The 26,176-nt window shown below is 64.2% G+C and overlaps 13 protein-coding genes across 13 annotated transcripts; 4 read left to right on the top strand and 9 right to left on the bottom strand.

The window, feature by feature from the left end:
- Positions 1 to 498: 498 nt before the first annotated feature.
- Positions 499 to 2,110, top strand: AMSG_02149 (MICAL-2 protein; the record flags this gene model as incomplete). The annotated part of the gene is made up of 1 exon (XM_013905719.1): positions 499 to 2,110. One exon carries the CDS (start codon positions 499 to 501, stop codon positions 2,002 to 2,004), a length of 1,506 nt encoding a protein of 501 aa, XP_013761173.1. The 3' UTR covers positions 2,005 to 2,110.
- Positions 2,000 to 4,833, bottom strand: AMSG_02150 (tubulin polyglutamylase TTLL13; the record flags this gene model as incomplete). Its single annotated transcript, XM_013905720.1, has 1 exon — positions 2,000 to 4,833. One exon carries the CDS (start codon positions 4,831 to 4,833, stop codon positions 2,017 to 2,019), a length of 2,817 nt encoding a protein of 938 aa, XP_013761174.1. The 3' UTR covers positions 2,000 to 2,016.
- A 345-nt stretch (positions 4,834 to 5,178) lies between these two features.
- AMSG_02151 (mitochondrial import inner membrane translocase subunit tim22) lies at positions 5,179 to 5,968 on the bottom strand. The gene has a single exon (XM_013905721.1). The coding sequence runs from the start codon at positions 5,823 to 5,825 to the stop codon at positions 5,343 to 5,345; it is 483 nt and encodes a 160-aa protein (XP_013761175.1). The 5' UTR covers positions 5,826 to 5,968; the 3' UTR covers positions 5,179 to 5,342.
- Positions 5,969 to 6,070: 102 nt separating this feature from the next.
- AMSG_02152 (cyclic nucleotide-binding protein) lies at positions 6,071 to 10,732 on the bottom strand. Its single transcript, XM_013905722.1, has one exon. It carries the CDS (start codon positions 10,653 to 10,655, stop codon positions 6,090 to 6,092), a length of 4,566 nt encoding a protein of 1,521 aa, XP_013761176.1. The 5' UTR covers positions 10,656 to 10,732; the 3' UTR covers positions 6,071 to 6,089.
- A 325-nt stretch (positions 10,733 to 11,057) lies between these two features.
- On the bottom strand, positions 11,058 to 12,534 carry AMSG_02153 (uncharacterized protein; the record flags this gene model as incomplete). The annotated part of the gene is made up of 1 exon (XM_013905723.1): positions 11,058 to 12,534. The coding sequence occupies exon 1, from the start codon at positions 12,480 to 12,482 to the stop codon at positions 11,058 to 11,060; it is 1,425 nt and encodes a 474-aa protein (XP_013761177.1). The 5' UTR covers positions 12,483 to 12,534.
- A 29-nt stretch (positions 12,535 to 12,563) lies between these two features.
- On the bottom strand, positions 12,564 to 13,964 carry AMSG_02154 (histone acetyltransferase-1; the record flags this gene model as incomplete). Its single annotated transcript, XM_013905724.1, has 2 exons — positions 12,564 to 13,762; positions 13,889 to 13,964. The coding sequence occupies 2 exons, from the start codon at positions 13,962 to 13,964 to the stop codon at positions 12,576 to 12,578; spliced, it is 1,263 nt and encodes a 420-aa protein (XP_013761178.1). The 3' UTR covers positions 12,564 to 12,575.
- A 147-nt stretch (positions 13,965 to 14,111) lies between these two features.
- On the bottom strand, positions 14,112 to 15,385 carry AMSG_02155 (autophagy-like protein 8B). Its single transcript, XM_013905725.1, has one exon. The coding sequence runs from the start codon at positions 14,554 to 14,556 to the stop codon at positions 14,191 to 14,193; it is 366 nt and encodes a 121-aa protein (XP_013761179.1). The 5' UTR covers positions 14,557 to 15,385; the 3' UTR covers positions 14,112 to 14,190.
- Positions 15,386 to 15,690: 305 nt separating this feature from the next.
- AMSG_11690 (uncharacterized protein) lies at positions 15,691 to 16,997 on the top strand. The gene is made up of 2 exons (XM_013905775.1): positions 15,691 to 16,494; positions 16,698 to 16,997. The coding sequence occupies exons 1-2, from the start codon at positions 15,852 to 15,854 to the stop codon at positions 16,961 to 16,963; spliced, it is 909 nt and encodes a 302-aa protein (XP_013761229.1). The 5' UTR covers positions 15,691 to 15,851; the 3' UTR covers positions 16,964 to 16,997.
- A 133-nt stretch (positions 16,998 to 17,130) lies between these two features.
- On the top strand, positions 17,131 to 19,350 carry AMSG_11691 (uncharacterized protein; the record flags this gene model as incomplete). Its single annotated transcript, XM_013905776.1, has 4 exons — positions 17,131 to 18,027; positions 18,069 to 18,546; positions 18,642 to 18,709; positions 18,862 to 19,350. The coding sequence occupies 4 exons, from the start codon at positions 17,131 to 17,133 to the stop codon at positions 19,348 to 19,350; spliced, it is 1,932 nt and encodes a 643-aa protein (XP_013761230.1).
- Positions 19,234 to 19,930, bottom strand: AMSG_02158 (uncharacterized protein; the record flags this gene model as incomplete). The annotated part of the gene is made up of 1 exon (XM_013905726.1): positions 19,234 to 19,930. One exon carries the CDS (start codon positions 19,928 to 19,930, stop codon positions 19,376 to 19,378), a length of 555 nt encoding a protein of 184 aa, XP_013761180.1. The 3' UTR covers positions 19,234 to 19,375.
- Positions 19,931 to 20,612: 682 nt separating this feature from the next.
- On the bottom strand, positions 20,613 to 21,896 carry AMSG_02159 (proteasome subunit beta type-2-A). The gene is made up of 2 exons (XM_013905727.1): positions 21,767 to 21,896; positions 20,613 to 21,196 (listed from the first exon to the last, which is right to left on the bottom strand). Exons 1-2 carry the CDS (start codon positions 21,875 to 21,877, stop codon positions 20,663 to 20,665), a joined length of 645 nt encoding a protein of 214 aa, XP_013761181.1. The 5' UTR covers positions 21,878 to 21,896; the 3' UTR covers positions 20,613 to 20,662.
- A 1,463-nt stretch (positions 21,897 to 23,359) lies between these two features.
- Positions 23,360 to 25,035, bottom strand: AMSG_02161 (uncharacterized protein). Its single transcript, XM_013905728.1, has one exon. It carries the CDS (start codon positions 24,954 to 24,956, stop codon positions 23,445 to 23,447), a length of 1,512 nt encoding a protein of 503 aa, XP_013761182.1. The 5' UTR covers positions 24,957 to 25,035; the 3' UTR covers positions 23,360 to 23,444.
- A 146-nt stretch (positions 25,036 to 25,181) lies between these two features.
- AMSG_02162 (uncharacterized protein) lies at positions 25,182 to 26,171 on the top strand. The gene is made up of 2 exons (XM_013905729.1): positions 25,182 to 25,244; positions 25,684 to 26,171. Exons 1-2 carry the CDS (start codon positions 25,242 to 25,244, stop codon positions 26,158 to 26,160), a joined length of 480 nt encoding a protein of 159 aa, XP_013761183.1. The 5' UTR covers positions 25,182 to 25,241; the 3' UTR covers positions 26,161 to 26,171.
- Positions 26,172 to 26,176: the final 5 nt, after the last annotated feature.

A 26,176-nucleotide genomic window follows, 5' to 3' on the forward strand; every position in this document is an offset into this window, starting at 1 on the left:
CTCTGTGCCCGTCGCTTTGCCCGCTCAATCATCGAGAGACACGCCGCCACATGCAATGGTCCGCCGCTGGCGCGGGCCTCGCCGCGGCTTGCGCCACCGCGTCGCGTCCCTACTCCTGCTCCGCGCTCCGCGCAGATCCCGCCGCTCGCGCAAGTACCGGTCACACTCCCGCCGCCGCCATCGTCGCCGACGGCTAGATCGCTGCGCTCGCCTGTACGATCACCGGCCCACCCGCGCGTCATGCACTTTCCGCCGCCGTCGCCTTCGCTCGCTGCCTGTGCCGGCCGAGTTGCCTCGATCCTCACCGCCTTTCCCCGCCGCCCGCCGCACCCACATCCGTCACCGCGCGGCCAGCTCTCGCCACGCCCGCACATGCACTCGCGCCCGCTCGCATCTACGCTCCCGCTCCCGCTCCTGAATCCATCACCAAGCCACCGGTTGATGCCGCGGCAACCGGCATCGATCCGCACACCGCGAAATGCGATCGTGACCGCACGGATGGCGTTCCCCAGTCCCGCCCCGGCTCCGGCTCTGTACGACGCTCCCAAGCTCGCCAAAGCGTTCTACTCTGCGACCACGTTTGCGAATACCCTCTCGACCTTTGCCGCTATTGCTCACTCGGTCGGGCTCGACGATCTGCCGGTGGCGGAGCGGTACCCGGTCCTCCGCGACGCGTGCTTTGGACATATGCGGCTGCGGCAGATATTCCGCCAGCACCTTGACCCGCTCCGTGCACGCGAGGGCTACGCGTCCGCCCCGTGCACCGGGATGCGGGTCCTGGTTCTCGGTGCCGGTCCGGGTGGCCTGCGGACCGCCATCGAAGCGGCGGTCCTCGGTGCTGAGGTGCTGGTCGCCGAGAAGCGGCACAGGTTCTCGCGGCACAACGTGCTGCACCTGTGGAAGTTTATGGTCGCCGACTGTCAGGCGCTCGGAGTCAAGGCGCTCGCGCCACGGTTCTGCCGCGGCGGCCTCAACCACGTCTCGATCAAAGCGCTTCAGCTTGCGCTCACCAAAATTGCGCTCCTCGCCGGCGCCGTCGTGGTGCCGGGCCAGTCCGTGGCGGGCGTCTCGGCCTTTGACAACGATAGGGAGCGGTGGCATGTCGAGCCCGAGGCGGGCACCGAGCTGGCGCCGCGGGTTGCGGACTTTGACTTTGATGTGGTGGTCGGCGGGTGCGGATCGGCGGCTCCGCGGCTCCGCGGCTTTACATCGTCGACGTTTCGGGCGAACGTGGCCATTGGCATCACCGCCAACTTTGTCCGCCGCGGCTCCGCCGCCGAGTCCAAACTCCATGAGATCCCAGGCATTGGCCGGCAGTACCATCCGCAGGTCTTCAACGCCATCGAGGCCGAGACCGGTGTCGCACTCGAGAACCTGGTTTACTATCAGGACGAAACACACTACTTTGTCATGACCGTCTCCCGCGACTCGCTTGTGGCCCGCGGCGCGGTCATTGCTGACCTCCCCAGCATCGACGCGCTCCTCGCCCGCGACAACATCGACTGCGACGCACTGCACGCCCTGTGCATGGACGTTGCGCTAGCAGCAACCCGGCTGCTCGCCGGCGCTGAGCTGCCCGAGCCCGAGTTTGCGCTCACAGCACGCGGAGCGCCCGACGTCGCTGTCTTTGACTTTACCGAGATCTCGTACCTTGACGCTTCGGCGCGGGTAGAACTCGCTCGCCGCGGCTCCAGCGAGCGCTCGCTGATCCTTGCTCACGTCGGAGACGCATTGCTTGAGCCGTTTTGGCCGCAGGGTACCGGCGCGTCGCGGGCTTTTCTCTCCGCGCTCGACCTCGCGCACATGCTTGTCCGACTTGCTGGTGGCACTCCGGTGCCCGAGGCGCTTGAGGAGCGTGAGCGCGTCTATGCGCTCCTCTCGTCGACGACTGACGGCAACATTCGCAAGACCTTTGCCTCACACACTCACGAGCCGGCCAGTCGGTACGACTTTGTGCCGCCACCGTCGGGACGCGACGTGTCTGATCTCATTACCAGCGTGTAATTCGCCCTTCTTTTACCGTCCGCTGACCGAAGTACCGGCAACAAAGAGGCCAAGACCGGCTGATGGCGCCGCATCCGGCACGAGCGCGTGTTTTCCGGGCGGAGCGCCAGCGCTCGAGCCTGGCCCACGGGCTGGCCGCAGCCGCGACGATGCGAGCTGTGGCGGCCTGCGGCGCGAGGTCTTGAGGTATGAATTCTCGTTAAAACGGGCAACACGGGCCGGCGGTGCCTTGGCCGGCAGGGAAGGCGCCGGCTCGTTCTCCTTGGTCGCCGCAAGCAACGCAGCGAGCGAAGCAGTGCGGGCGGCGGTGGAAGCGGCGGCCGCTTCGGCCGCAGCGGCGGCTGCAGCTTGCATGGCGAGGTCAGAGCGGGGCCCCCGCTCCGGTGAGCCAGCCAGCGAGTTGGGCTTGAGCTCCATATCCGACGGGTGCGGCAGGTGCGGTGGGGACGCTGCGGCCCGCGCATCGGCTTCGGCGGCCTCCTTGATGCGGGCGTGGAGCTCAGTCCGGGCCTCCGGCAGAAGGTTCCACGACAGCGGCATCGAGAGCGAGGTGGTAATCGAGGCTTCAAAGAGGGTGCGAACCCGCGAGACATGGACAATGGCATCACGGCGGCGCTTCTCCTTGACTCGCTTGCGCTCGAGCTCGGCCGCAATGGGAACGCCAGGTATTTTGGCAAGGATGTCGAAGAGCTCCTGGTCGTACACCATCGGCCTGCCCTCGCAATCGATTTCAGGCGGCGGGAGGCCGTCGGTCTCGCCGCTGTCGGACTCTTCCTTCGGCACCGGGGGCGGGCGGGAGCGGCGGACCGACATCGAGCCCTTGCTCAGCTTGGCAGCGAGCATCTCCTGCGCAGCCTTGGCCCGGCCAGAGAATCGGGCCTTGATAGCGGCAGCCTTGAGTCGCTCGGCCTCGGCAGCCTCACGCTGGGCAAGCGCGTGCTCGCGGCGCTTAGCCGACGCCGACGTCTCCGAGTACAGCGTCGAGGTGTTGACAAAGTATGGAGCGTAGACGGCCATGGCGTCGTCGTCGGGCGTCGGATAAATGCGCTTGTAGCCACTGAGGACCGAGTCCTCGTACGCGGTCTGGGCCTCCCAGAACTCGGGACTCTGTCTTGCTGACGACGAGGCTTCACCGTCGGCACCCGCCGTAGCGGCCACAGGCCGCGAGCCTGGCGACGGCGTCGCTTCGGCAGCCGCCGCTGCCCCAGCGAGCTCGTCGGTTGGCGCGGTCGAGCCGGCGCGGTTTGGGGCCGTCAGCCGGTCCTGCACCGCGGCGCGGTGCGCCTTGTGAAAGCGCGACTTGGCCTTGGGGTCGAGGTTGAGGAGGGCGAGGGCCTCGGCGATGACGCCGCTCTTAACGTTGCGGTCGATTTCGGCGTCAGTGCCAAACGACGGCGAGTGGTTGACCTCGAGAATCCACGGCTTGAGGGCGGCGTCGATCATGATGTCAAAGCCAAGAATCTCAAAGCATTGGAAGGGGGTGGCGGTCGGTGCCGATGAGGTGAACACAGTGGCGTAGGTGTGGGCGAGCGTCGGCTGGGCAGTGATGAGGGTCTTGATGATGGCGTCCTCGATGGAAGCCCAGAGGGCCGGGACGTCGATACCGGCAGCAGCCCACTCGGCGTTCTGTACCTTGATGGAGCGCTTGGCGCCGTCGGAGCCATCGCCGGCGGAGAAATTGGTGTTCTTCTTGTTGACCGAGTAGTTGGTGAGGTGCTGAAAGGCCGAGCCGAGCGACTTGGACGTCGGCTGCGAGTACTTTTCGGTGCAGAGGCGGACAAGGCCGTCGTCGTAGATGAAGATACGTAGCGGGTCGGCCGAAGTGACGAGGACGTAGATGCGAAGGTCGAACTTGTAACCGTCGATGAGCAGCGGGTTGTTGACATACACCTGCGCCACGTAGTGGTCAAAGGCGCCGATCTCGTCGCCAGTGTGGGTGAGGAAAATGCCCTTGCCCTGCGCCGAGTTCTCGGGCTTGCAGATGAGTGGCTTTGCAGAGCGCTTGCGAAAGTGGGCCTTAAAGTCGCCGTAGTCGGCTGGGAGGATCCAGGTCTTGGGGAAAAAGGTGAACGCGTCCGGAAACTTGCGCTGCATGCGGGTGAGGTTGCGGGCGAGTGAGTCCTTGCGACAGATCTCGTGCATGCCCGGGAAGTGATTAATCCGCTGGAACGGCTTCATGGTGGAAAGGATTTGCAGCGGCGCCGTAGAGTCGATCCAGTACACGTCCCACTCTCGGGCCGCGTTGGACTCTTGCACGTGCCATCCGAGCTCGGCCACGCACGCCCGGACCACCTCGTACTTGCACTGCTGCACACAGACGTTGACGGCCTTGGCCGACTTGCTCAGCCGGGTCCTCGTCCCGCGGTTGTTGGCGGCGACGGCATCGGCCCGGGACTTGAGCCGCCTGCTCTTGGACGAGCTCTGCAACCGTTTGGCCGACGTGTCCATCTTGGTCATCATGCCCGAGACCTCGGTCAGCAGCTTCTTTCCCTTGCCACTCCGTCGGCTCCCCGTCGTCGTCACCGCCGTCGACGCTGGCCCACCCCCGCGCCCACGCCCGCTCCCGCTCCCGCTGCCTCTGCCACCTGTCCGACTCGACTTTGCCAAATTTTGAATGGCCGCCCGACGCGCGCCAGGCCGAGCCGAAGAGGCGGCATGGCGGACCGCGGCTGGGCTGGTGTGGCCAATGTCGGAGTCGTCAGACTCGTACTCGTACGAGTATGCGTATACCGAGACTAGGGTGGAGCCCTCATCAGACTCGGTGTACTCTTCGTACTCGGACGAGGTGTCTGTGCATGTGCTTGCGCTTGCGCTCGATTCGTCCGCCATGCTGGCGAACACTGGGCGTGGAGAGGTGGGCGAAAGTGAGTGTGGTTGGCTGCCAATTGGCTCTCGCTGGAGGGGTGGGAGGGGGGAGGGGGGGCGCATGGAGCGACATCATCAGCAACGACATCATCAGCAAGCACAACACAAACGACATCATCAGCAAGCACAACACAAACAAAAGCATGAGTTCAATCGTGGTCGTCAATCATGGTCGTCAATCGTGGTCGTCAATCGTGGTCGTCGTCGACGATGGCGGCAAAGGGCTAAGGGCTCCGGGGCTGCCCCCCCTTACAACTCCCCTCCCCTCCCCTCCCCTCCCCCTCCCCCTCCTCCCCTCAGCCCTCCTAATCATCCTTACATTTGCACTTCATTGCTCGTCCGTCTCTCGTCCTCATCAGCCACGACACAGTCAATCACCTCTAACGCAGAGGAATCGCAGCTACCGTCACGCGTCGCGTCACACTCCCCGCCCCATCGCTTGCCTGCAAGCCCCAGCCCACAGCCCGATCCTCTCAGTGGCCGATAAAGTAGTCGATGGCGGTGGAAAAGGCGGCAAAGCCAGCGCACGAGGCGGTGGCGGCGGCCGGGCCAGCGCGGATGGCAATGACAAAGCCCGAGATGCAGCCAGCGATAGGCGCGTTGGCCAGCCGATGGGCGCCGTAGTACTTTTCAACGTAGCACTCGGTGCCGGTATAGATGGCGCCGATGAGGCCAAAGCCCTTGGCCATCCGCCATGAATGCTGTCCGGCGTGCTTGAGCGTTCGCTTGAAGAACTCCTTCTTGCTCTCGCCGGCCACCGCCGTCACCTCGTTGTTGATCGAGCCGGTGATAAGGCCAAATACCGCTCCGAGCCCCATGCCTGCCACACCAGACAGTGGCGCCTTGACGTAGCACGCCTGCATCACGTCCTGTGCCTGCATCTGAGAGACGCCGCCGCCCTCAGCTCCGTCGCCGGCTCCGCCGCCGCTCACCCCAAACCCGCCGTCGCTCGCCATGCTTCCCACGCACGCGCTGCCGTCTGTACGCGCCCTGCTGCTCTGCGCTGCGCCTCTTTATGCGACCGGTGCCCTCGCTCCGTCCGCGTAAAGTGTGTCCGGCGAACTGTCTTCTCCCCGGAGCCTCCCGCGTCGCGTCGCCGCGGCATTCGCGGGATGGCAGTCGCGATCCTTGCGAACTCTCACGACGGACCGTTGCGCACTCGCAGGCAAGGACCATCGCAAGCGTACAAGCCATGTGGGAATCGCATTCTGGCTACACCTTTACGTCTCAATGATGCCCACGGCACTCCGCCGTCGCCCGCTGTCGGAATCGACCGAGCCCATCGAGACCGAGGCCACTGGTGACGCACCCGAGACCGAGGCGCGGAACTGGCTGCCCGAGCTCTTGCGCGAGAGGCCGCTGGAGCGGCCGGAGCTGTTGCCTGTGGTTCGCCCAGGCGTGGTGCCCGGCGACCGACCGGGTGACGGAATTGGAGCGAGCGTCGAGCCCGATGAAGCAGCCATGAGCGCCTGCTGCGCAAGCTCGACCGACGCCAGAGACGATCGCCGGCGGCGGACCAGCGGCTCTGCCGACGTCCTACTCGACGATCGCCTGGCGCCCGTTGTTGACCCCGTCCGCTGCCGGTGGGTGCTTGGCGTTCCAGCCCTCGATCGCGCCGTTGACTTGGGCGTGCCTGAAATCGACGACTTGCGCCGCGGCGTGTTCTCGACAGACGCCAGCGAGCGCCGCCGCTTGGTCTCCGTCGGATCCTCAAGGACTGCACCGAGCAGAGTGGTGCCGTCCAGGTTGTTGCTGGCGTGCATGACCGGGTGATCCGTCGGCACAAGCGTGCCTTCGCCCGAGACCGACAATCGGCGAGGCGTGTACGAGATCGAGCCGCGCTGCCCGGTTGTCCGTGGCGTGCGGTGGGTGTAGGACGAGCCACCGACGCCTCGCGGAGTCACCTGCGGCGACAGCCTGTGCGGCGTTGTAACCCTTGGCGATCTCGAATGCAAGTCACCGGTGAGCGACCCGTCCTGAGAGTGGGCCAACATGTTGGCCAAGCCATCCGGGCCCTGCGTCATCGCCAACAGGATATTTTGTTGCAAGGCAGACGTAAACAGCGCTTGCGTGTCCGTGGTGGGTGGTGCCGACGTCTCCCACATGCCAGCGCCGTTGTTAGGCGCCATTACTGCCGGCGCCATCCGTCCATGCGCGTCCTTGCGGAAGACTCGCATGTCACTCGCCGCCGAGCTGCCCGCAAATTTGGAGAACGACTCGATGACACTGACAAGCCGTCCGTTGCGCGACCGCATCTTGGCCAACGCTTTCTTGTGCTCGCGCGCCTGGCCCTTCAGCTGCCGCTTGAGGCTTTTGATTTCGTGCCGCTGCCGCCCGATGACCAGGTTGAGCGACTCGATAGCAGCGGCGGCGGCCTGCGCCATGAGGTCCTTTTGCTGGGTGGATCGTGAGCGGACCCGTTGCCGCGTCGCCACCCGCGAGCCTGCCCGCGACGGCACTTGCTCGCTGCCAGACTGCGCATCATTGTCCAGTGCACCGGCGGACCGATTGCATACAGACTCACGCCGGAGCTCACGATCCGACACCCGCTGCTCCTCGCCAAAGTCAACCGCCGAGACCGAGCACCGGCGAGAGGGCATGGTGCGCAAAGGCACACCGCGCTGTGGTGGTGGTGAGACGCTTGGTGGCGACGACGACCGCGAAGGTGCGCGTGAGCCCACCCGCGAGCCCACCCGCGAGCTCGCACGAGACACGCTCCGCGATCGCCCGCCGCGCGAGCCGACAGCCGATCCGTCATCGGACGCAGCAGGCTCCGCCACACGTGGCACTTCGGCGACAACAAGCTTGGCCGGGTCGATCGAGCTGAGAAACTTGGACGAGCCGTGGCGCAGCTTGTGCTCCAGGGCCGTGCCGCGGATTGAATCCTTTCGGCCGCGTGACAGCGGCGTGTTGCCGCTGCTGGCCACGCCGACGCCTGAGCCGGCCGACGTTTGGCCTGGCGAGCTCGAGGCGAGCACCAAATGGCCGGACTCGTTGGTGACCGGCGTCGGCGAGGCTTCGGACGAGGTTAGCTTGCTCGCCCTGTGTGGGCGCGACTCGAGCGGTCGCCGCAACCGGCGCCCGCTGGTTGTTTCGTTCTGGAGCTTGCTGGCGAGCGCCGCTGCCGAAATGGCTGCGCGAATATCAAACGACGACGACGTTGAGGTGACCGACGAGTCCGAGTCGGAGCCTGACGCCTCACCGTCGCCCGAGCCTGACGACATGACCGAGTGCGAATGCGAGCGGCGGTAGGCGTCGAAAATCGAGCCTGTCGACCCGCCAGCCGACGACATGCCCTGATGGTGGGAGCCGGGTGCGAGCGTGTGTGCGCTGGTACCAGCAGTCTCGACGGCGCCGGCAGCCGCGCCGGCAGGGGAAAAAACCTGCGAGGCGCCCGAGTTCATGGCGTTGAGCTCGCGCATGCGCTCCTCGGCCGTTTTCATGATGTCGAGGTCAAAGATGGTGAGGCCGTGGAGGGCAAGCACGTCGACAAAGTCGCGCTTGGAGAGCACGTCGAGCTCGCAAAAGGTGGCGGCCCGGACCGACGCCGAGCGGCGCGCATCCTCAGACATGAGCGCAATCTCGCCAAAGTACTGGCCCTCGTACAGCGTGACGTACACAATGTCCTGCTCCTTGTTGCACACCTCGACGCGGCCCTTGGAGAGAATGTACATCTCCTCGCCAATGTCGCCTTCGGTGATGATGTAATCGCCCTCGTCGGCAAACTGCGGCTTGAGCCGCAGAATGATGTCGGTGACAAACTCGGGCGAGGTGCCCTTGAACACCGGGTTGTTCTTGAGGATCTCTTGCGAGAGAAAGGTGGCAACCTGTGCCCGCAGCGCGCTCGACAACTCATCCATCAGCTGTTTTCCGTCGGACGCCGCCTTTTGGCGCGTCCATGAGAACACAAAGTGCTCGCGGATAGCAATGCGGATGTCATTGGGGAAGCCCCAGTACGCGAGGTACTTGTTGACCTCATCCATTCGCTCTTGCGCCGCGTCGCGCGAGATGCGGATGACCAGGTACGTGATCGAGCCGATGACGTACGAAAAGACGCAGAGCGAGAGTGTGAGCACAACTAGGGCGTAGGCTCGCTCCAGCAGATTCTGCGGCACAATGTCGCCGTAGCCGACGGTGGAGACTGTGAGCGTCGCCCAGTAGAACGAGGTGATGTACTTGGCCGCCACTGGGCCCTCGTCGATGCCGATCTCCTCCACCCACGTGTGCCGCCACCCTTCCTGCAACGACGAGATGAGGAAGAAGCCGCAGGCAATAAAGTGGCAGTAAAGAAGGACAAAGGTAGTGACAAAGAGAATGCGCAGCAGCGATCCGTTGGCCGAGGCCTTCCACTTGCGGAACTTGCGCGTCGACCGCACATACTGGATGAGCCGCAAAAGTCGGTGCATCCGCAACAGCCGGAGAATCTTGGGTAGCCGCGCCACATTGCGGTCGGTTCCGGGCCAGATGAGGCGGACAACGTGGTCAAAGGGGAAGACGGCCAGGAGATTGATCCAGAACGGGCCCTTGAGCTGGACCTTGGCAATCTCATGCGGCTCAGTCACCCACTCGCCTTTGACCTGGACAGCGGTACGAAAGGCAAGAATAAGGTCGAGGACAAACATTGCGTCCATGGCGTACTCAAACCAGAGCACTACGCCCGTCGCCTGCGAGTCAAACGAGACCCGGAACGGAATCATGAGTGCAGAGTAGACGAGCGAACAAATGATTACAAAGTCAAAAGCCCGCCGTGCCGTCTGATTCGGATGAAGGACCCACTTGGATTTGGACTGCCAACCGGTGTCCTGCCCGTCGATTGACGACTGCTCGTCGTCCGAGTCGAGGCATGACCCCGCCGCGCTGGAGGCCTCGGGCATCTCCAGAGCCGACGACGGCTCAATGCCCTCGACCGACTCGCTCTTGGCCAACATGCCGTCGGTGGCAGTCGGAAGTCGCTTCAGCTCAGATTTGTGACGCAGAACAGACTCGATGGCGAGCTTGGCAGCCGATGCTTCAGGTGAGACTTGGTTCTCTGCCATCCGCGGCGATGCTGCTGCTGACGGTCCAGTCACCGTCATGGGCGGCGGCAAGAGCAAACCGGCGCTCGACATGACCGACGCCGGATTCGACTCGACGTCGTCCAACGCAACTCCCTCGACAATGGTGGGATGGCTCTCCACAATCGACCGCCCACCGCGACGGCGCGACTGCGACCGCGACCGTGACTGCGATCGCGAACGCGGCGGTGAAGCCTTGGCCGGGAGTCGGTATGTTGAGAGGACCGACGCCACCGAGTCATTGCCGGTGGACGCTGCTGCCGACGCCGAAGCGATGTCCGGCGCAGGGACTGCCTCTCCACGTGGCGGCTTGGCACTCGAGCTCGACGACGAGGTGCCAATGGACGAGAGCAGTGACGAGCTCGACGACGAGCTCAACAGCGAGGAGCTCGACGACGAGTCTGGCGAGACCGAATCGGACGCGGTTGACGAGCTCGAGCTCGACCGCGACGAGCCGGTCCGGGTAACCGAGATGGCGATGGGAGAGCGCGGCGAGGCATCGCCTTCGCCTCCGGCGGCGTTACGAGCTGTGAGCGAGGTCGACGACAGCCTCAGTGGCGGCATCGATGGCTGCGACGACAGCGGTGAGATGGTGTCCACGACCGAGGGTGCGCCCTGCGACGTTCGCGATGCTCTGCTCCCTGTCGTCGGCCTGCGGTCCCTAGAGTCACGGCTACTCACAGATTCTGCACCGCCTTCCTGTCGAGGCGCCACCTTGTTGTGACTGGGCATAGTTTGAAGGGGGCCACGCGCACGGACAGTTCGTGTCGCCGTTGCCTTCTGTGTGTGTGCTTGTCGAGCGGGAGGCAAGCAAGTGTGGGTTGGGTGGGTGGTGGGTTGGGGTGGGTGGTGGCGTGGGTGGTGGAGGTGGGTGGTGGGTGGTGGGTGGTGGGTGATGGGTGGGTGATGGGTGGGTGGGTGGTGGGTGGTGGTGGGTGGTGGGTGGTGGGTGGTGGTAGGGAGAGGGAAGTGACGTGAGTGTGGTGGAGTTGATCGGGATCGTGATCCATGGGCCGCTGGCCGGATGCAGGTGGCGGGACGTGGCGGCGTGGGCAGGAAACAGGAGAGAGAGAGAGAGATTGGTATCGGTCGGTTGACAGGCGATCTAGATTGACGTCTGGAGGACAAGGGGAATCACGACGAGGACTCGGACGAAGAGACCGAGCTGGCGTCGGCAACAACGTCAGGCTTGGAGGCGAGGCTCGGATCGAGGACCTGCTCGATGGCTGCGATGTAGTTGCCCATGCGGTGGTCGTCAATCATCGAGTCGGCGAGGTCGATGGAGGAAAAGTTCGAGACGGCCGACTTGCCGACCTTGCGCACAAAGTAGGGGACGAGGGCAGAAGGATCGCGCTCGGCGAGGGTATCGTCACGGATGAGATGGTAAATGTAACCCGGTGGGTAGAGCGGAGTGAGGCCGGACTGCTTGATGAGCTTGGCAGCGTTTGGCCGCTTCTTGGGCAACTTGACATGGACGGCCTTGGCTTCGCGGCGCGGCTTGTCACCGCGGACGGCGGCGATGACCGAGGTGAAGTTCTTGCCGAGCTCACGACGGGCCTCGCGGGCGTGGGCGGCGAGCAAGTCCTTCCACGGAAAGGCCTTGAGCTCGAGGGCGAGGCACTCGAGGTGGGCAGAGGAGAATCGCGGGACAACGTCCTCGTTGAGGATGAACGAGGTCACATACTTGGTGGTGCTCTTGGCGAGCTTGGCCGAGAAGCCGGCTGCGGGCGCAAAGACTACGGCAGAGACCTGCTTGCCGAGCGATGGGCGAAGGTCGAGGGCAATCATGGCCGCAGTCGCGCCGCCGAGCGAGTGGCCGGTCACCTTGAGCATGTAGCCCGGGTTGCGGTCGAGGAGCTTCAGGATGGTCTTCTTGCGCTTGCGAAGGAACCACTGGGTCGACTGGTAGAAGCCCTCGTGGACCTCACCGCCGTACGCGTTGACAGCTGCGGCCGAGATGTCGGTGAGCACATCGTTGAGGTTGTTTGTCCCGCGCATGACCACCAGAATCTCCTTGCGGTTGGGATCGTTGACGATCATGTAGCCCGGGGCGTTGACGTGCGACTCGCGCGACCACTCGACCACATTGTCCATGGTCAGATCCGGGGTCTCTGACAGGTGCTCCTCCAGCCGGAGCTCAAGATCGGCTTCGTCGGCACAGTAAACAGCAAAGGCGAGGTGAGCGTAGTGCAGCGCGTCGGCTGCAACCTTTCGGGTCTTGCGCCCGGCGCGCTTGAACTTGCGCCGCGGGCGGGTCGCGCGGTGGTGCTTCTTGAGATAGTACATGCCGGCGATCAGCTCCGAGAGCGAGAGCGAGAGCTTGGCCTGCTTGGCCGAGTTTACCATCTGCCTCGCGAGCAGCTTCCGCCGTGCGCCCTTGGTCATCACTCCAACCAGCCGCTGGCCAGGCTCGGTTGCGCCGTTGCTTCCGGCAACATCGACGTCGCCGTCTGAGCTAGCGCCGAGGCCCGAGTCCGCGTACGAGTCCGAGCACGAGGCAGAGTAGGAGGCAGAGCGAGTGTGCGTGGACGAGGAGGAAGAAGACGACGAGAAGAACATGTCGAAGAAAGTAGGAAGGGCGGTGGCGAGGGGTCGGCCAGCTGGCGGGAGACGTGTGGTGCTCATGTTGCGCAATTTTTGCAAGAGTGTGGTTCACTGCGGTTGGGCGTAGCCGGATGCAGCCGATGCCTTGGCCCACACAATCGCGTAGTGGGCGGCGAGCTGGTTGTACATGGCGGCGAGGAAGACCTTGCGCTCATCGAGGGCCTTGGCCTCGGCGGCAGCGATGGCAAAGGCGGGCGTGTCCGGCGGAAGCATGTCCGCCACCGAGTGGGTCGAATGCAGATGCTTCTTGAACAGCCGCTGCTTGACGGCGAGGCGGAAGGCAGTGAGGGCGTCAGCGTCAGCACCGCCGGCGGTGAGCGCTGCGAGCTTGGCAGCCTCATAAGTGCGTGCCACCTGGGTCGCGGTCAGCTTGAGCGCAGCGCGGATGGCGTCGGAAGTGTCCTTGGCCAGCGGCGCGCCAGGCGCGCCGAGCGCGTCGGGTTTGAAGTAGCCGGCGGCGAGACAAGCCTTGAGGTCGGCAACGTCGCGGAGAGTGACAAAGGCCGGCGCCGGATCCTCGACCGTGATCTCGATGATCTTGTCGGTGGCGCGGGCGTGGTCAAAGATGGTTTCGAGCAGGGCCAGGCCGTGGCCGGCGCGCTGGAACGGCGGGAGGATGATAAACTGCGAGACGCGGTAACGGATCGAGTCCGGAAGCGCCGCAAAGCGGTAGCATGTGGCGTAGCCCACAAACTTGGGCGCGGCGCATCCGGATGCTCGCCGCCAGAGCGTGTACACGTCCCACCGCGGATCTGTGTCTTCGATGAAGCGTGCAGCATCAATAAAAACGATGGGGAAGAAGCGCATGCGCTTATGCAGTGCACGCAGCGCCTCATCGTCGAACGTGCCCCGGTAGACGGTGTAGGTGCCGTCGTCACGGCTCCAGCTCGCCATCTCGGTCCCGGGCACCTCGGCACCCGCAGCGGCGTCTGGTGCGTTGCTGGCAGCAACCGAGTCGAGCAGCGCCGCCCGATCCGCCAGCATCGAGCTCGGCTCGAGCCACTCTACAAAGGCGGCGCCGATGTCGTCTGCCGGCACGCCGTCGTTGGTCTCGGCCTCGACCTTTGCCGAGTACTTGACCTCGAGCGCCACGTCGAGCGTCGTGGCGTTGAACAGCAGCTCGATGGCCAAATCGGTGTATCCGTAGATCTTCTCATCATCCTCAAACACCTGATGCATCATCTCGGGTGGGAACGAGGCCTTGCCTTCCTCCTCATCGCCGGTCACCTCCTCCACTGTTCCCCTCCGCGTAGAAACTACCTCACGTGAGTTGGCCCTGATCGAACGGGTGGGGAAGGGGAAAGACGGTGGTGGGGTGGAAGAGTGGGGGGAGGGGGGAGGGGGGGGGGGGTCTCTCGTACCGAGGGTGAGGGTAGTTGCTTCGTAGGCAAGACAGACATTGTCAGGCAGTGGCTCGTCGCCGGTCTCGCTGGCCATGGTTATGGTGGGGGAGTGGGGGGGGAGAGAGAGAGTTGAGTGGGCGATGGCAAGCAACCGCGTCATGTCAGCAGGTCAAGTCATCGTGTTCATTGACATTGACACCCACACACCCACGGGAACGGAGGGTATGGGATGGATGAGGGGGGAGGGGGGGGGGGGAGGGGGGAAGGTGTACAGAAGGAGCCGTGGTAGAGGGACGGCAGGCGGAGAGCGAGGCAGCGAATCACTCGTCAGCCCCAAACGTGTTCTCGCCCGAGTACGTGGCGTAGAGGAAGCCGTCCTCGTCGCGGTGCTCCTCGTAGACTGATGACATCAGCGAAGCTGTTGCCGGAATGGTGCCGTTGACAAAGATGAAGATGGCCTTCTCGGGCGAGAGCCGGATGCGCTTGCGGATGACGTACACAAACTGGCCGACGGTCAGGTCTGCCGGCACCAGGTACTTCTTCTTGTCAATCTGTGGGATGTCTCCAGAGTTCTCGGCCTTCTCACAAATGACCGGAATGCGGTCAGAGTACTTGGCCCGAATGCGGTCGGCTTCGGACCGGCGCTTCTCCAGCGAGTGCTCGGCCTTGAATGAGTTGGCCGACATGTTGTGTGTTGGTTGAGAGGCGGTCGATGCAAGCCACAGAGGTACACGCGCCAGCTACTGTTCTATAGACTCTTGCAGCAAGTTCCACTCACGCACCAAGCAGCACTGTACGCCGCACAGCACACAGTTCCGCAGCGTAGTTTCCCCGCGCCACAGCCCACCCGCCGCCACCAAAGCACGCCATCCACCACCACCCACGTCCATACACACACCAATAACGATTCCGTATTCAGCCACCACCAAGCGCGAATCCAACACACATCGCACATGCCACCCATTACCCACCGTGAGTCATTGCAGGGCAGTGCGAGGCACTGGCTCGTGCGTCTAGCGAATCACAAAAAATGGAACGACGGGCCAGGGCGTCAGACGTCATGCAAGGGCCACACCACCGGCACGGCCTGGCGATGCTGGGAAGCTTGATGGAGAAGGCAAACCCCGCTAGCATGCCTTGTTTCCCCCTTCTCCTCCATCTTAGAATGGGTTCTCTTCCCCTTGTTCGTCATCCGTTGTCTGCAGCCGGCTTCGAGTGTGCCTTCCAGGAACACTCAGCGACACGAAGCGGCGACGGGGAGGGCAGAGCCCAACCCGTCACCGCTTCAGAGCCTCAACGGCTAGCCACAAGACAACGGCCGGTTCCCCCGCCTCCTCCCACACACCCTACCCTCTCCCACACATACCACCACACCGACACACTCCATTCTCCATACTCACTCTGTCCCCCATTCCCTCTTCACCCTTGCCCTCCCTCCCCTCCCCCCAACTCTCTTCCTTCATTAACCCCAAACCCACTCGCATGTGCGACCTCTCCGCCTTCACTTACAGTTTCGAGAGGGGTGTTGCCAACCAAAGATTGGAATGGAAATGAAATGACAATGCAAAACAGCAGAGAACAATGGCCAGACAGCGGCACGGGGGGGGAGGGGGGGGGGGGGGGGGGAGTCAGCGACACAGCCACACTCGGAACTGTTCCATTGAGTCACGTCGAGTTGTTCATGGAACACAGGCACCACAGCAAGGTGCACATGCCGAAAACACACGCGCACACTCTCACACTCACACACTTGTGCACTTTCACACACATATGCATCTGTAGGGCGAGATCACGGCGAGATCACAGCGAGATCACAGCGAGATCACAGCGAGATCACAGCGAGAGGAAGGTGAGAGCAAGGCAGGCAGCGCGCCAGCCCCCCCCCCCTGAACTCGAGCGGTCACGGGAAGCCACCTCACGCTTCAGCTGCAACTCTCCCCACACTCGACTGCGCTCATAGAGCCAGTGGCTACGCTCGCGCATGGCTGACGCGACCGAGCCTGAGCTTGGATCGGACGACTGGGTCGACGAGAGGCACAAGGCAGTGTTTGGCCACAGCGGCGGCGATGAGGCCGAGAGTGCATTTGATCTGCTCAAGGTCTTCTCGGAGATCCAGGAGGTCGTGCCGGGCGTGTGGCTGACGTCGCTGGACGGGGCGCAGCATCGCGCACGGGTGGCCGCCACCGGCGCGTCGCACATCCTCTCGCTCGGTCTTCCCATCCAGATGCCGCCAGTCTTTGCCGGTGACGACGAGCTCAAGCTGACATACAAGATCATCAACATTGCCGACGACGCCCGCAGTGATCTCATCGGCGTCATCCGCCCCGCACTGACGTATATGTCCGAGGCCGTCTCCACCGGCTCAGGCGTCATCGTCCACTGCCAGGCCGGCGTCTCGCGATCGTCGTCGGTCGTCATCGCCTACCTCATGGTCGATCCGGCCCATCGCCTCTCATATGCCGCCGCTTACGAGACTGTCCTTGCTGCCCGTCCCATCATCGAGCCGAACATCGGGTTCCTTGCCCAGCTCGCAGCCTTTGCCCGCCAAGGCGCCCGCCTTCCGCCGCCGCCCGACCCCGATCCCGATCCCGATCCCGCCGCATCTCAACACCCTCACACTCACCGTACTCATCCATATAACATGGTCTAGTTGCCCATCTAGCACTGCCCCGCCTGCGCCCGCCCCGTACACCCTCCCACCCCAACACCGCCACCACCAGCGAGACTACTTGCCGTCGGTGATCCCGCCACCTCACGCCTCCCCCCCCTCCCCCCCCCCCAACCTCCCCACACCGCACTCCGTGCATGATCGGACTGAAGACACCAGCACTCATCGGGCTCGGATATCTCCTCTGCCGCTACCACGTCCTGGACTATGCGCTTGTGCTGAAAGACCTGCCCCTGCTCTCCCACAAGCTTACCCTTGCCGCCCTCGTCGCTGCTCCCGCCGTCTTCTTTGTCTTTGCCCTCGCTCTTCCCCTTGCCTCGCTGGCCCACGCAGAACGCGCCGCCTTTCCCAAGCCTCACTCAGACTTCCCACGCCCGCGCTTCCTCACTGCTGAAGCCCAGCTCCGTCGCCGCGGCTCGTTCTAGCTCCATTCTCTCCCGCCATGGCCTCGTCGTACGGCTCAGGCCTCGCCGCTCTCGCTTCCGCCTCACCGCCGCGGCTCCCGCCGTCATCATTGCGCACTGCGCCGTCAACTGGTCTGCTCTCGCGAGCCCGCCACGGGTATGCGTCGGCCGGCGCCACTCCACGTACCATGCCGACCCAGGTCTGCACCCTTTACTGGCCGCGCCACGCCACATCGTCGCCGTCGGGCTGGCTCGTCGGATGGAACATCGGTGGCTTTGTCGCCGCTGTCGCCGCCGTCGTCCCAGACATCTCGCACCGCGAACTTGCTGCACGTCTCACCAACGATCCGGCTCTCGCCGCCGTCGCTGCACGCCTGCCCGCAGCCGCCCAGCTCTCCATCCTCGGCCGCTGGCACTCGGAGCTCCTCGCTACAGGCGCGCAGCCGGCGGCGTTTGCCACTGACTCACCCGCCTCGCTCAACGTCCTGCAGCAGGCCGCCAACTTTTGGTTCGAGCTCGAGTGCGCCGCCCTCGACGCGCCCGTTGTCCTTCGCGAGATCTACTGCTGCGGCTACCGCTACACCCGTGTTGCCATGCACGTTGTCGTCTTTGACCCGCCGCAGGACGACCACTTTCTGGCCATGACCCCACTCTCGCTCGACGTTGTCTCGCTCCCGCTCCCCCGACCAGCTGCAGCCGCCGAACCGGCCACGTTCCCACCACATACGACGGCGTCCAGCGAAGGCGCGAGCCCACAGCACCAGCCTCCCGCCTTTCTCCCACCCAAGTCTGGCACGCCCGCCACCGTTGTCCCGCCCATCGCCGCCATGCCACGCTTCGCCAGCCTCCGCTCGTCAGGCTCGAGCCTGCCTGGGCCGTCTATTCCTGACACCGGCGTCATTCTCGACCACATCAACGTCTCGCGGTCGATCCAGGCTGCGCTGCGAGCACAGCCAGCCGAGCGCGCCCCGCGCGCGCTCCCGCCCCCACTCTGCTCGCTTGTCTGGCTTCTCGCGGTCATCGCCTCGCTTGTCTGGCCGCTCGTCTTTCCGCTCCTCCGCGTCGGCTACCGCGTCGCCGTCTTTGTATCGGCCGTGCTCAACGCCCGTTTCCAGCCTGGATCCAGTCGCTCCTCGAGTCGCACCTTCCGCCGGCCACACCGGCGTCGCTCGTCGCCATCTCGTCAGTCGCCAAGCTTGTCGACGAGCGACTGCACCAGCTATGTATGCTCCCACACCTTGCCGCCGCGACCATGGCCCGGTTCGATCGGTCAGCAGTCTCGCGCGCCCACTACATCCACGCCGTCAACCAAGCGTGGCTTCTCATCAACGACCTCGTCTTTGGCGTCATGGCCCTCTTCCTCGTCCGCAATCATGCCGAGCGAGCCATCCAAGTTGTCCACCGGTCCTCGCTCCTCCTCACCGGCGGCGACATCCTCTCTTCGCATCTCATGTGGCTCATGGGCTGGCCGTCGGGCTTCAAGCTCAACGCCAACTTTGACGCCTTTCTCGGCGCCAACTTTCTCGCCGGCATCCAGGCCTGGCGGGCGCTGACCGACTGGCTCTCGCCAGCCAATGTGTACTTTTCTATGCCGTCGTCACCTCGTCGGTCTTTGGCCTCTCGATGATGCTCGCCGTCCTCTCGGACCTCCTCTCGGTCATCACCCTCCATGTCTACGTCTTCTACCGCGTCGCCGCAGGCCTCTACAAGTCGCTGGCAGACGTCATGAGCTCGCTGTGGAAGCTCTTTCGCGGCAAAAAGTACAATGTCCTCCGCAAGCGTATCGACTCGTGTAACTACAACCTCGACCAACTCCTCCTTGGCACCATCCTCTTCACCATCCTCTTCTTTCTCGCCCCACCACCATCGTCTACTACGCTTTCTTCACTCTCGCTCGCCTCGCCATCGTCACCGCCCAGCTCGGCCTGCTCCTCACCATCTCGCTCCTGCATCACTTTCCGCTCTTTGGCCTCACTGTTTACGCCCGCGACTCGGCTCGCCTCCCTGGAGGCATCCGCTTCCAGCCCATCCGCGGCTCGGTGCTCCGCCTCTCGCTTCCAGCCGTCAAGCGGAACATCATGTCGGCTGTCCGCGACCGCGATGCCCAGAAGCCGCTCACCGCTCCGGACCCGGCCGCCGCCTTTCGCCCCTGGACCACCTATTTTGAGATCCGCAACCGCCCGCTTCCGCCGGCCGCGCTCTTTTTCCAGTACTCGCGCGTGGCCAAGCTCGTCACGGCTTCACAGCCGCTCATGATCTGGCCGCTGCTCTCCGGTGAGCCCATCCGTCCACCGCCTGACCTGCAGTACCCGCGTCTTGCCGCCCTGCCGTCCGCCGAAGACTTTGACGCCCTTGGCGAGCTCATTGCCCACGCTCTGGCCCGCGCCAAACTGCTTTGGGCGGCATAGTAGAACCAGTAAAGCCAGCCTCGCCTCACACCTTTGGCGGCGAGCTGAAGATCTTGCGGAGGACCACAAAGGCATGCGTTGACGATGCGTCGTCCGGCGAGTCGATGTGCGACGCCGCCAGTCGCCCCATTGCCGCCTCTCGCTCCGCTTTGCTTCCGTACGCCACCTGCGCAAGCTCCAATCGCGCCGCTCGCACTCGCGCCGCTCGCACAGCCTCTGCGGTCATCGGCCGGGTGACAACGCCAGTGTTGCTAGCCCCGCTCGGCGAGCACGAGCCGCGGCTGCTCCGCCCACAAGCCCCGCTCCCGCTCCCACTCCCACTCACAATCCCGCTTGCCATTCCGCTCCGCCACGGTGCACGCCGTGACTCTTGCCATCGCGCATACGCCTCGTCCGAGATCTCGTCGAGCCGATGCGAGCTGCCGTCGTCCAAGACACTCACGGCTCCGGTCTGCCGATCCCTCACCCGCTGCGCTGCCAGCCGTGCCGCGCGCACCGCGCGCTCCTCGCGCTCCGCTAAAATGGCTGCCACCTCGGCCTCGGTCAGCGGCCGGCGCGCAACTTTCGCCGGCGCCGTCATCGGGCGTGCCCGTCGCTGCCGCCAAGGCCGAAGCCGCCGAGTCGGTGTGGCCGGCTCCGCGGACGCTCCTGCTTCGACTTCCGCAACAGGAGCAGAATCCGAGAGGCCAGACGACGCCTCAGTCATTGAATTGGTCTCCTCCTCCGACTCTCTGTCGTCTGCTGCGACCATCGCAGACTGGCCAACGGCACGCCGCTCGTCAACCTCGGTGAGCACCGCCACCGGGGCGAGCGGCACCAAGAGCGGCGATCGAGACTTCAGCTCTGGGAGCGGACAGACTGGTGTCATGGCAGCCTCTGCATCGACATGGTGGCTCTCATTTGCAGATGGCAGCGGATGCGGGTGGACTGTGCGGGTGACTCGGGCAGCAGCTCGTGTCCGTTCCCGGCACAGGCAGGCGGCGAGGACGAGGACGACCATGAGCAGGCCGCCACAGACCACAGCAACTGGAGGACGGGAGAGGGTGAGTGAGGAAGGGAGGGGAGAGAGAGGGAGAGAAGAAGGGGAGGAGAGAGAGAGGGGGGTCGTACTGGCCCATAGAGTCTCGTCTGCCAGCATGGAGAGTGAGGTGCAGTGGCCGGGCTGGCCCGGCGGCAGAACGGCGCCGTTTGTCATGTGAGAACTGCGGTCAAGGGTGTTCGTGTTTGATCCTCTAGCACGAGGGCAGGGAGGTGCGGAGTAGGGAGTAGGGAGTAGGGGGGGGGGGAGCAAGGGAGGGGGGCGGATCCACGGTCAGTTCGTGGAGGCAGCCGCAGCTTCGTCGTCGCCGACGCGGGCGCGCTCGTCATCAAACGAGTTGATGGAGCGGAGGACGGTGACACCCGAGGCGTCGACCTTCTTGACAAAAAAGGCCGGCATGGAGACCATGAAGCGGGTCTGCAGCTCGGCGATGCATGCGTCGAGGATGGCCAGGATCTCGTCCTCGGACATGTTCGGCCGCCACATGCGGTCCATGAGGCCGTAGGTAAAGTACGCGCCGTACCCGTGGGCGCCAAACGGCACCTTGGCCATCGCTGCGAGGTAGTCCATAAAGTACAGCGAGGCGCCGTCAACCTCGTCGTACCCGCCGATGAGCGTGTTGACCTGCCACGGCTTACGCCGCAGCGCGTCCGCCAGTGCCTTGCGCGTCCACGCCGCAGCCTCGGCCGTCGTCAGCGCCGTGTCGTTGCGGAGCTCGTACAGCTTGAGGTTCTTGGCCACAAACTCCGCAAAATGCGTCCGATCGCCGGCATCTCCAGCGCATCCCATGATCTTGTACTCATCCAACTGTTCAAACCGCACCGCTCCGCTGTGTGAGTCGCCTGCCGCCTTCTCCCTCCTGCCGCCTGCCGGCGCACCAGCAGGTCGCCCTGCGCTCTCCAGCCGGCCACAGCCTCTCGCGGCTACCTGCTTGCAGTAGCCCACGCCCATAGCTCCTGTACACATTCGCCTCTTGCCTCTCCTGCACCAGCACCTCTCCACGCACGAGTGGCAGACGTGGGCGGATGCCCAGCGGTAGGTGACCTGCTGGGACTCGCCCGCAGCCACAGGTCGCCCTCTGCCCGGCGGGTCGTCTCCCTACCACAGCCACTGGCGGCTCACCATGCCCACCAGGACTCGGTCACTACCACCACACAAGGTCTCTTCATACGTAACCACATAGCCATTGCCCTGTACGAGGCATAGGGGGGCGGAGGGTACCGCGAGTGTACGTACACACACACCCTCCGGCAGCAGCGTGATCGCCGCGACCTTCTCCCCCCCCAAAGGGCAAAAAATGGAGAGACACAGGACACAGGTATGGAAGGGCGGGGATGGGCATGGGTATAGGCATGGACATGGGTATGGGTGACATACCTCGGGAATCTTGTCCTCGTCGGCCTTGATCCGCATAATCGAGCGGGTCTGTCCGGCGTCGGTCGCAATGATGGTGAAGCCATCGCCCACAAAGCCCAGAACAACGTCCATGGTGTGAGAGGTGGCGGGGGAGACGGGTGGTCTGTGGTCGGTCGGCCCGGGCGACGACGGGCGGCGGGGGCGGCGGGGGGCGGCGGTCGGGGATCGGACCATCGACGACGGATCATACGGTTTCCTTTTACGAGAGTGACGCATCACAGCCGAGTTGGCCGCTGGAGTCGCAACGCTGCGGGTACATAGGTGAGAGGTAGGGTAGTGGTAGGCGCACTGGTGGATGGCCGAATGAGGGGAGTGGTGCCCGAAGGGATGCTCGCGTGCTGCAGGACTACGCTGGCGATGGCGGCGTCAGGCGTACCGGCTGGCACGCCGCTAAGAATGGCAAACGCACCGAGTGTCCGCATGCCAAAGAAAGCCCCGAATGCGGCGTGCGAAGCAGAAATCACAGCCAGTGGGACGCGCTTGGACTCGCAGAGAAGCGGAAGATGGGTGAGCAAATGAGCGGCGCCAGACTCACGCGCAACGACAACTGCCTCAACCTTGCCCTTCTCCAGCGCCTTGGTCACCGCGTTGATGCCTAGTGCCGTGTGCTTGAGCGCCCGAGCCGGCACCGCTCGCTTCCTCCGCGCCGCCGCCCGCTTACCCTTGCCTTTGCCTGCCCGCGCGGCGCTCTTGCCGTCGTCCTCACTCTCACGCTTCCGTTTCCTCGACGGCGACGCTGCCACGGTCTCGACCAGGTCAACGCCCGCTAGCGCCTGGCGGAGAGTGCTGAAGAAGAACTTGCTCGAGATAGCAACGTCGGGCGGGAGCGAGGCGCGAGCGGGTGACGGAGTACGATCTTGACGGCCTTCTTGCCAGTCAATCTGCGCTTTGGTCTGCTCTTTCTGGCCTGTGTCTCACTCTTGCCGTCTTCACCCTCGCTTTTCTTGCCCTTCTTCTTCTTAGCCCCGTCCTTCCGTCCGCCAGCCGCCAGCAGTGGCGAAGCCCGCGGCGAAACAACCTCGCCCGTCGCCGTCGTCAGCACCGCGTGCACCCGCCCGCCGCCCAGCACCACAGCAGCCGCTTCCCCGTCCTCACCGCCATGTCTCTCTGCCCCGCTCTTCCTGCTCTGCACATCTCCGCTCCGCTTGCGCTTCATGCCCGCCCCTCGCTCCCGACTGGCCCTGGACGTCAAGTGCCGTAGCCTGCCCACACACACCCGAGTGATCCCGTCGCTCCGCCCGCCTCACCCACCGCCTCATCGACCAGGCGACGACTGCGGCCGGAGGATGAGAGATCCACGGATCAGCGTCGTATTTTAGGCTCGCGAGGAGCGCCACAAGATCGAGGCGAGTGCGGGGGAGTGTGCGACCGATAGCCCCGTGTGTGTGAGTTGCGAAGCTAGTCTCGGTCTAAATCGTCGGCTCGTGGTGCCTATGTCACTCTGACACGATCTGCTGGATCTCCGATTTTTAGGCGATGCCTTGCTTCGCCAATGTCGCCAAGCACTTCAGGTGCGTGGTTAATGCGGCTCGATGGAAAGAGGGGAGTTGTGAGGGCTGTGGAGTGTGGTCTCATTCAGGATCTAGCACCGATCGCGGTCCACTTGCTTGTTCCGTCTGGTGTCCGCGCAAAGGGTGATTCATGGATGAGACATGCGCTCAGAGGTCGGGGAGGCGATTCTGCGGATGGAGAGGTCACTGGGGAGCGAGAGGCCGGCGCCGGGCGCGTCCCAGCCGAGAAGCATAGCCTCTTCATCAACACTACCGACGACGCGCGCGACGGGCTCGCAGTGAGCAAGGTCGCGGCCGTGGGTGTGGAGCCGGACAAGGGCCTGGATGAGAGCGCCGGAGGCGAGCGGTGGCGCCGGCGCGAGGCAGTACCCGGCGCGAGCATGCGACGTGCCCTGTGTGATGAGGGTGTAAATCACCTGTGAGAGCGTGGCCTGGATGAGCGGGAGCTGATCGTGGAGCGGATGGTCGGCTGGCACGCTGGTGAGCCCTTGGCCGCGAAGAACGCCAAAGACCACGCCGGTCACTCCCTGGAAGAGCACTGTTTCACACAGCTTCCAGTCTGAAAACGCTGTGACAAACATCGAGGCCATGACCGGGACCATGGTGATGACGATAAAGTACTCGGCGACGGCGGCGAGGACGGTGGTCTCTGCAGTGTCTGGATCGGCGACGTCTGGGTCTGCAGCGTCTGGGTCTGGGTCTGTAGCGTCGCTGGCAGCAGCGTGCGCGTTGTAGATGGCGGCGAGCGCGGCTTTGACCTCGGGTGGAAACTGGTTGCAGCTATCCTGGAGAACGCCGAGTGCGCGGCGGAGAATGTAGGCAAAGGTCTCGGCAAACTCGAGCGAGCGGAACATGGCGTCGCCTTGGGCCATGCACGCCCGCATCTCGTCGTCGGTCTTGCCGAGGGTAGCGACCCGATCGTTGCGGAGCTCGCGTGCCAGCGGCGCAAAGTGCGCCTCAATGTGGTCAGCCACCGCTGGTGAGGCAGTGACGTAGAACACAAAGTGCAGCGCACGGAGAACAGTGGTCTGGGGGAGGAGCGTCGGCTCGTCGACAAGCAGCCGCTGCGCCAGCGCCGCGAGCCACGCCACATGCAGGCCACGCATGGACAACGCATACGTCAGCGACATCAGCACATCACGAATGGTCGGCACGCCCTGCCCTGCTTGACTCAGCCACGCCACTGCGTACTCGGAGGCAAAGGCGAGAGCATCGGCGTCGGCCACGCCGCCGAGCTCTGGCGGGACGCACAGCATGCGGGCGATAGGAAAGAGCCCTCGAGTACCGATCCGGGCACGTAGCCGCTCACGCCACGTCGCCCGTGACGGACCCGGGCCCAGGCCGCCACAGGCCGCGTCATCAAAGCCAAAGCGCGAGCCGTAGGCCACCCGCCACACGTAGTCGTCGTCGAGCAGAGCCGCCAGAGCCTTTGAGGTACATGCCAGAGCGCCCAGATCACGGATGTCAACAAAGGAGAGGACCAGATGCTGCAACTCTGCCGGAAAGGCATTCCACAGTTCCCATGCAAAGACCTGGTCCTCCATCACCTCCACCTCCCCCGTCTCCATGATGGCCACCCCGTCGAGGGCAACCTTGTCCCGTTCCCCTCTCCTTGCTGATGATGATCGCGCATTACCCATGACAACGACCTCTGTTCACACGCACACTCTTCCTCTTCCTCTTCCTCTTCACTCTCTTTCTCGCTCTAGCCCTTGCTCTCCTTTCCCCCTGTCTGGTGGGGGTGAGGTGGCCGTGTCGGTGTCGGTGTCGGTGTCGGTGTCCCCCCCCTGTCGCCCAACATGGCACCCCCCCCTTCCTCCCCCCCCCCCTTCCCCACTCATACTCACACCTCACACACTCAACTCCAATCCCACCTGTGGTAGTCTGGGCGGTGTGGTGTGTAGTAGAGTCACTCGTGAGCAGACATGGTATGTGTGTTGGGAGGGGGGGGTTGGGGGGGGGAGGGGGGAGGGGACTGGTCCGCACCTGCCGTTGGTGGAGGGTATGGCCAGGGGCATAGGCAGGGGCAAAGCGAGGGCAGGGGCAGAGTAGGGGCAGGAGAAGGGGCATGTGCAGGGACAGGAGAAGAAGAAGAGATGCTCACTCACTGCTCGGAATGGGGTTGATGGTGTTTGATGTGGTTCGATGGGTGGTGGTGCGGCTGTGGTGCGGCTGCGGTGCGGCTGTGGTGCGCTTGTTGTTGTTGTTGTTGTTGTTGTTGTTGTTGTTGTTGTTGTTGTTGTTGTTGTTGTTGTTGTGGGGGAATGGGAATGCGGCGATGGATGGCTATCATCGTCGTCATTTTCATCGTCGTCATCTCCCACCCTCTGCTGGCTTCCTCTGCTGGCTTCCTCTGCCCGGGTTTAGGCCATCACTCTCTCGGTCCTCGAGACAGAGATCGAGAACCGCATCCAGACAGGGAACCTGTACTCGCTGGCAGAGTGCAAGGGCATCCTCGCGTCGCTGCTGAAGCAGATCGCTGAAGAGGCCCAGCGCGACTTTCGCCAGCTGCTGCTGCTCGACGAGCGCCAGCCCAAGCTGCAGCCAGGTGAGGAGCCCATCTCCACCATGGCGTCGTCGTCTGCCGCCGCCCTCGCCTCCATCTTTGACATCCAGACCGCCATGGAGTACACCGGCGCAGACGCTCGCCAGCGACTGCACGCCCTCAAGTCGGACGTCCATCTCTCTATCCTCAAAATCATCCACATCGCCCAAGAGCAAGCTAAAGAGCGCCTCAAGCTCATCCACCGCATGATCGGCTCCATCCCGCCCTCGGACGCCTCGCCCGATGCCGGCAACCGCTCTGCCCGCCGCTCCAAGTCCAACAAGCAGGTCATGTTCTAACTCCCCTCCCCCCCCC

This window comes from Thecamonas trahens (assembly GCF_000142905.1).
Source record: "Thecamonas trahens ATCC 50062 unplaced genomic scaffold supercont1.8, whole genome shotgun sequence".
NCBI lineage: Eukaryota > Apusomonadida > Apusomonadidae > Thecamonas > Thecamonas trahens.

Bases quoted from the DNA above. Each gene is read 5' to 3' on its own strand.
- AMSG_02155 (XM_013905725.1), bottom strand. From the start codon at position 14,556: ATGTCGGCCAACTCATTCAAGGCCGAGCACTCGCTGGAGAAGCGCCGG.
- AMSG_11690 (XM_013905775.1), top strand. From the start codon at position 15,852: ATGGCTGACGCGACCGAGCCTGAGCTTGGATCGGACGACTGGGTCGAC. The intron at 16,495-16,697 runs GTACTCATCCAT...TGAAGACACCAG, and splicing joins TCAACACCCTCACACTCACC to CACTCATCGGGCTCGGATAT.
- AMSG_02159 (XM_013905727.1), bottom strand. From the start codon at position 21,877: ATGGACGTTGTTCTGGGCTTTGTGGGCGATGGCTTCACCATCATTGCG. The intron at 21,197-21,766 runs GTATGTCACCCA...CGGTTTGAACAG, and splicing joins ACGAGGACAAGATTCCCGAG to TTGGATGAGTACAAGATCAT.
- AMSG_02151 (XM_013905721.1), bottom strand. From the start codon at position 5,825: ATGGCGAGCGACGGCGGGTTTGGGGTGAGCGGCGGCGGAGCCGGCGAC.
- AMSG_02152 (XM_013905722.1), bottom strand. From the start codon at position 10,655: ATGCCCAGTCACAACAAGGTGGCGCCTCGACAGGAAGGCGGTGCAGAA.
- AMSG_02161 (XM_013905728.1), bottom strand. From the start codon at position 24,956: ATGGGTAATGCGCGATCATCATCAGCAAGGAGAGGGGAACGGGACAAG.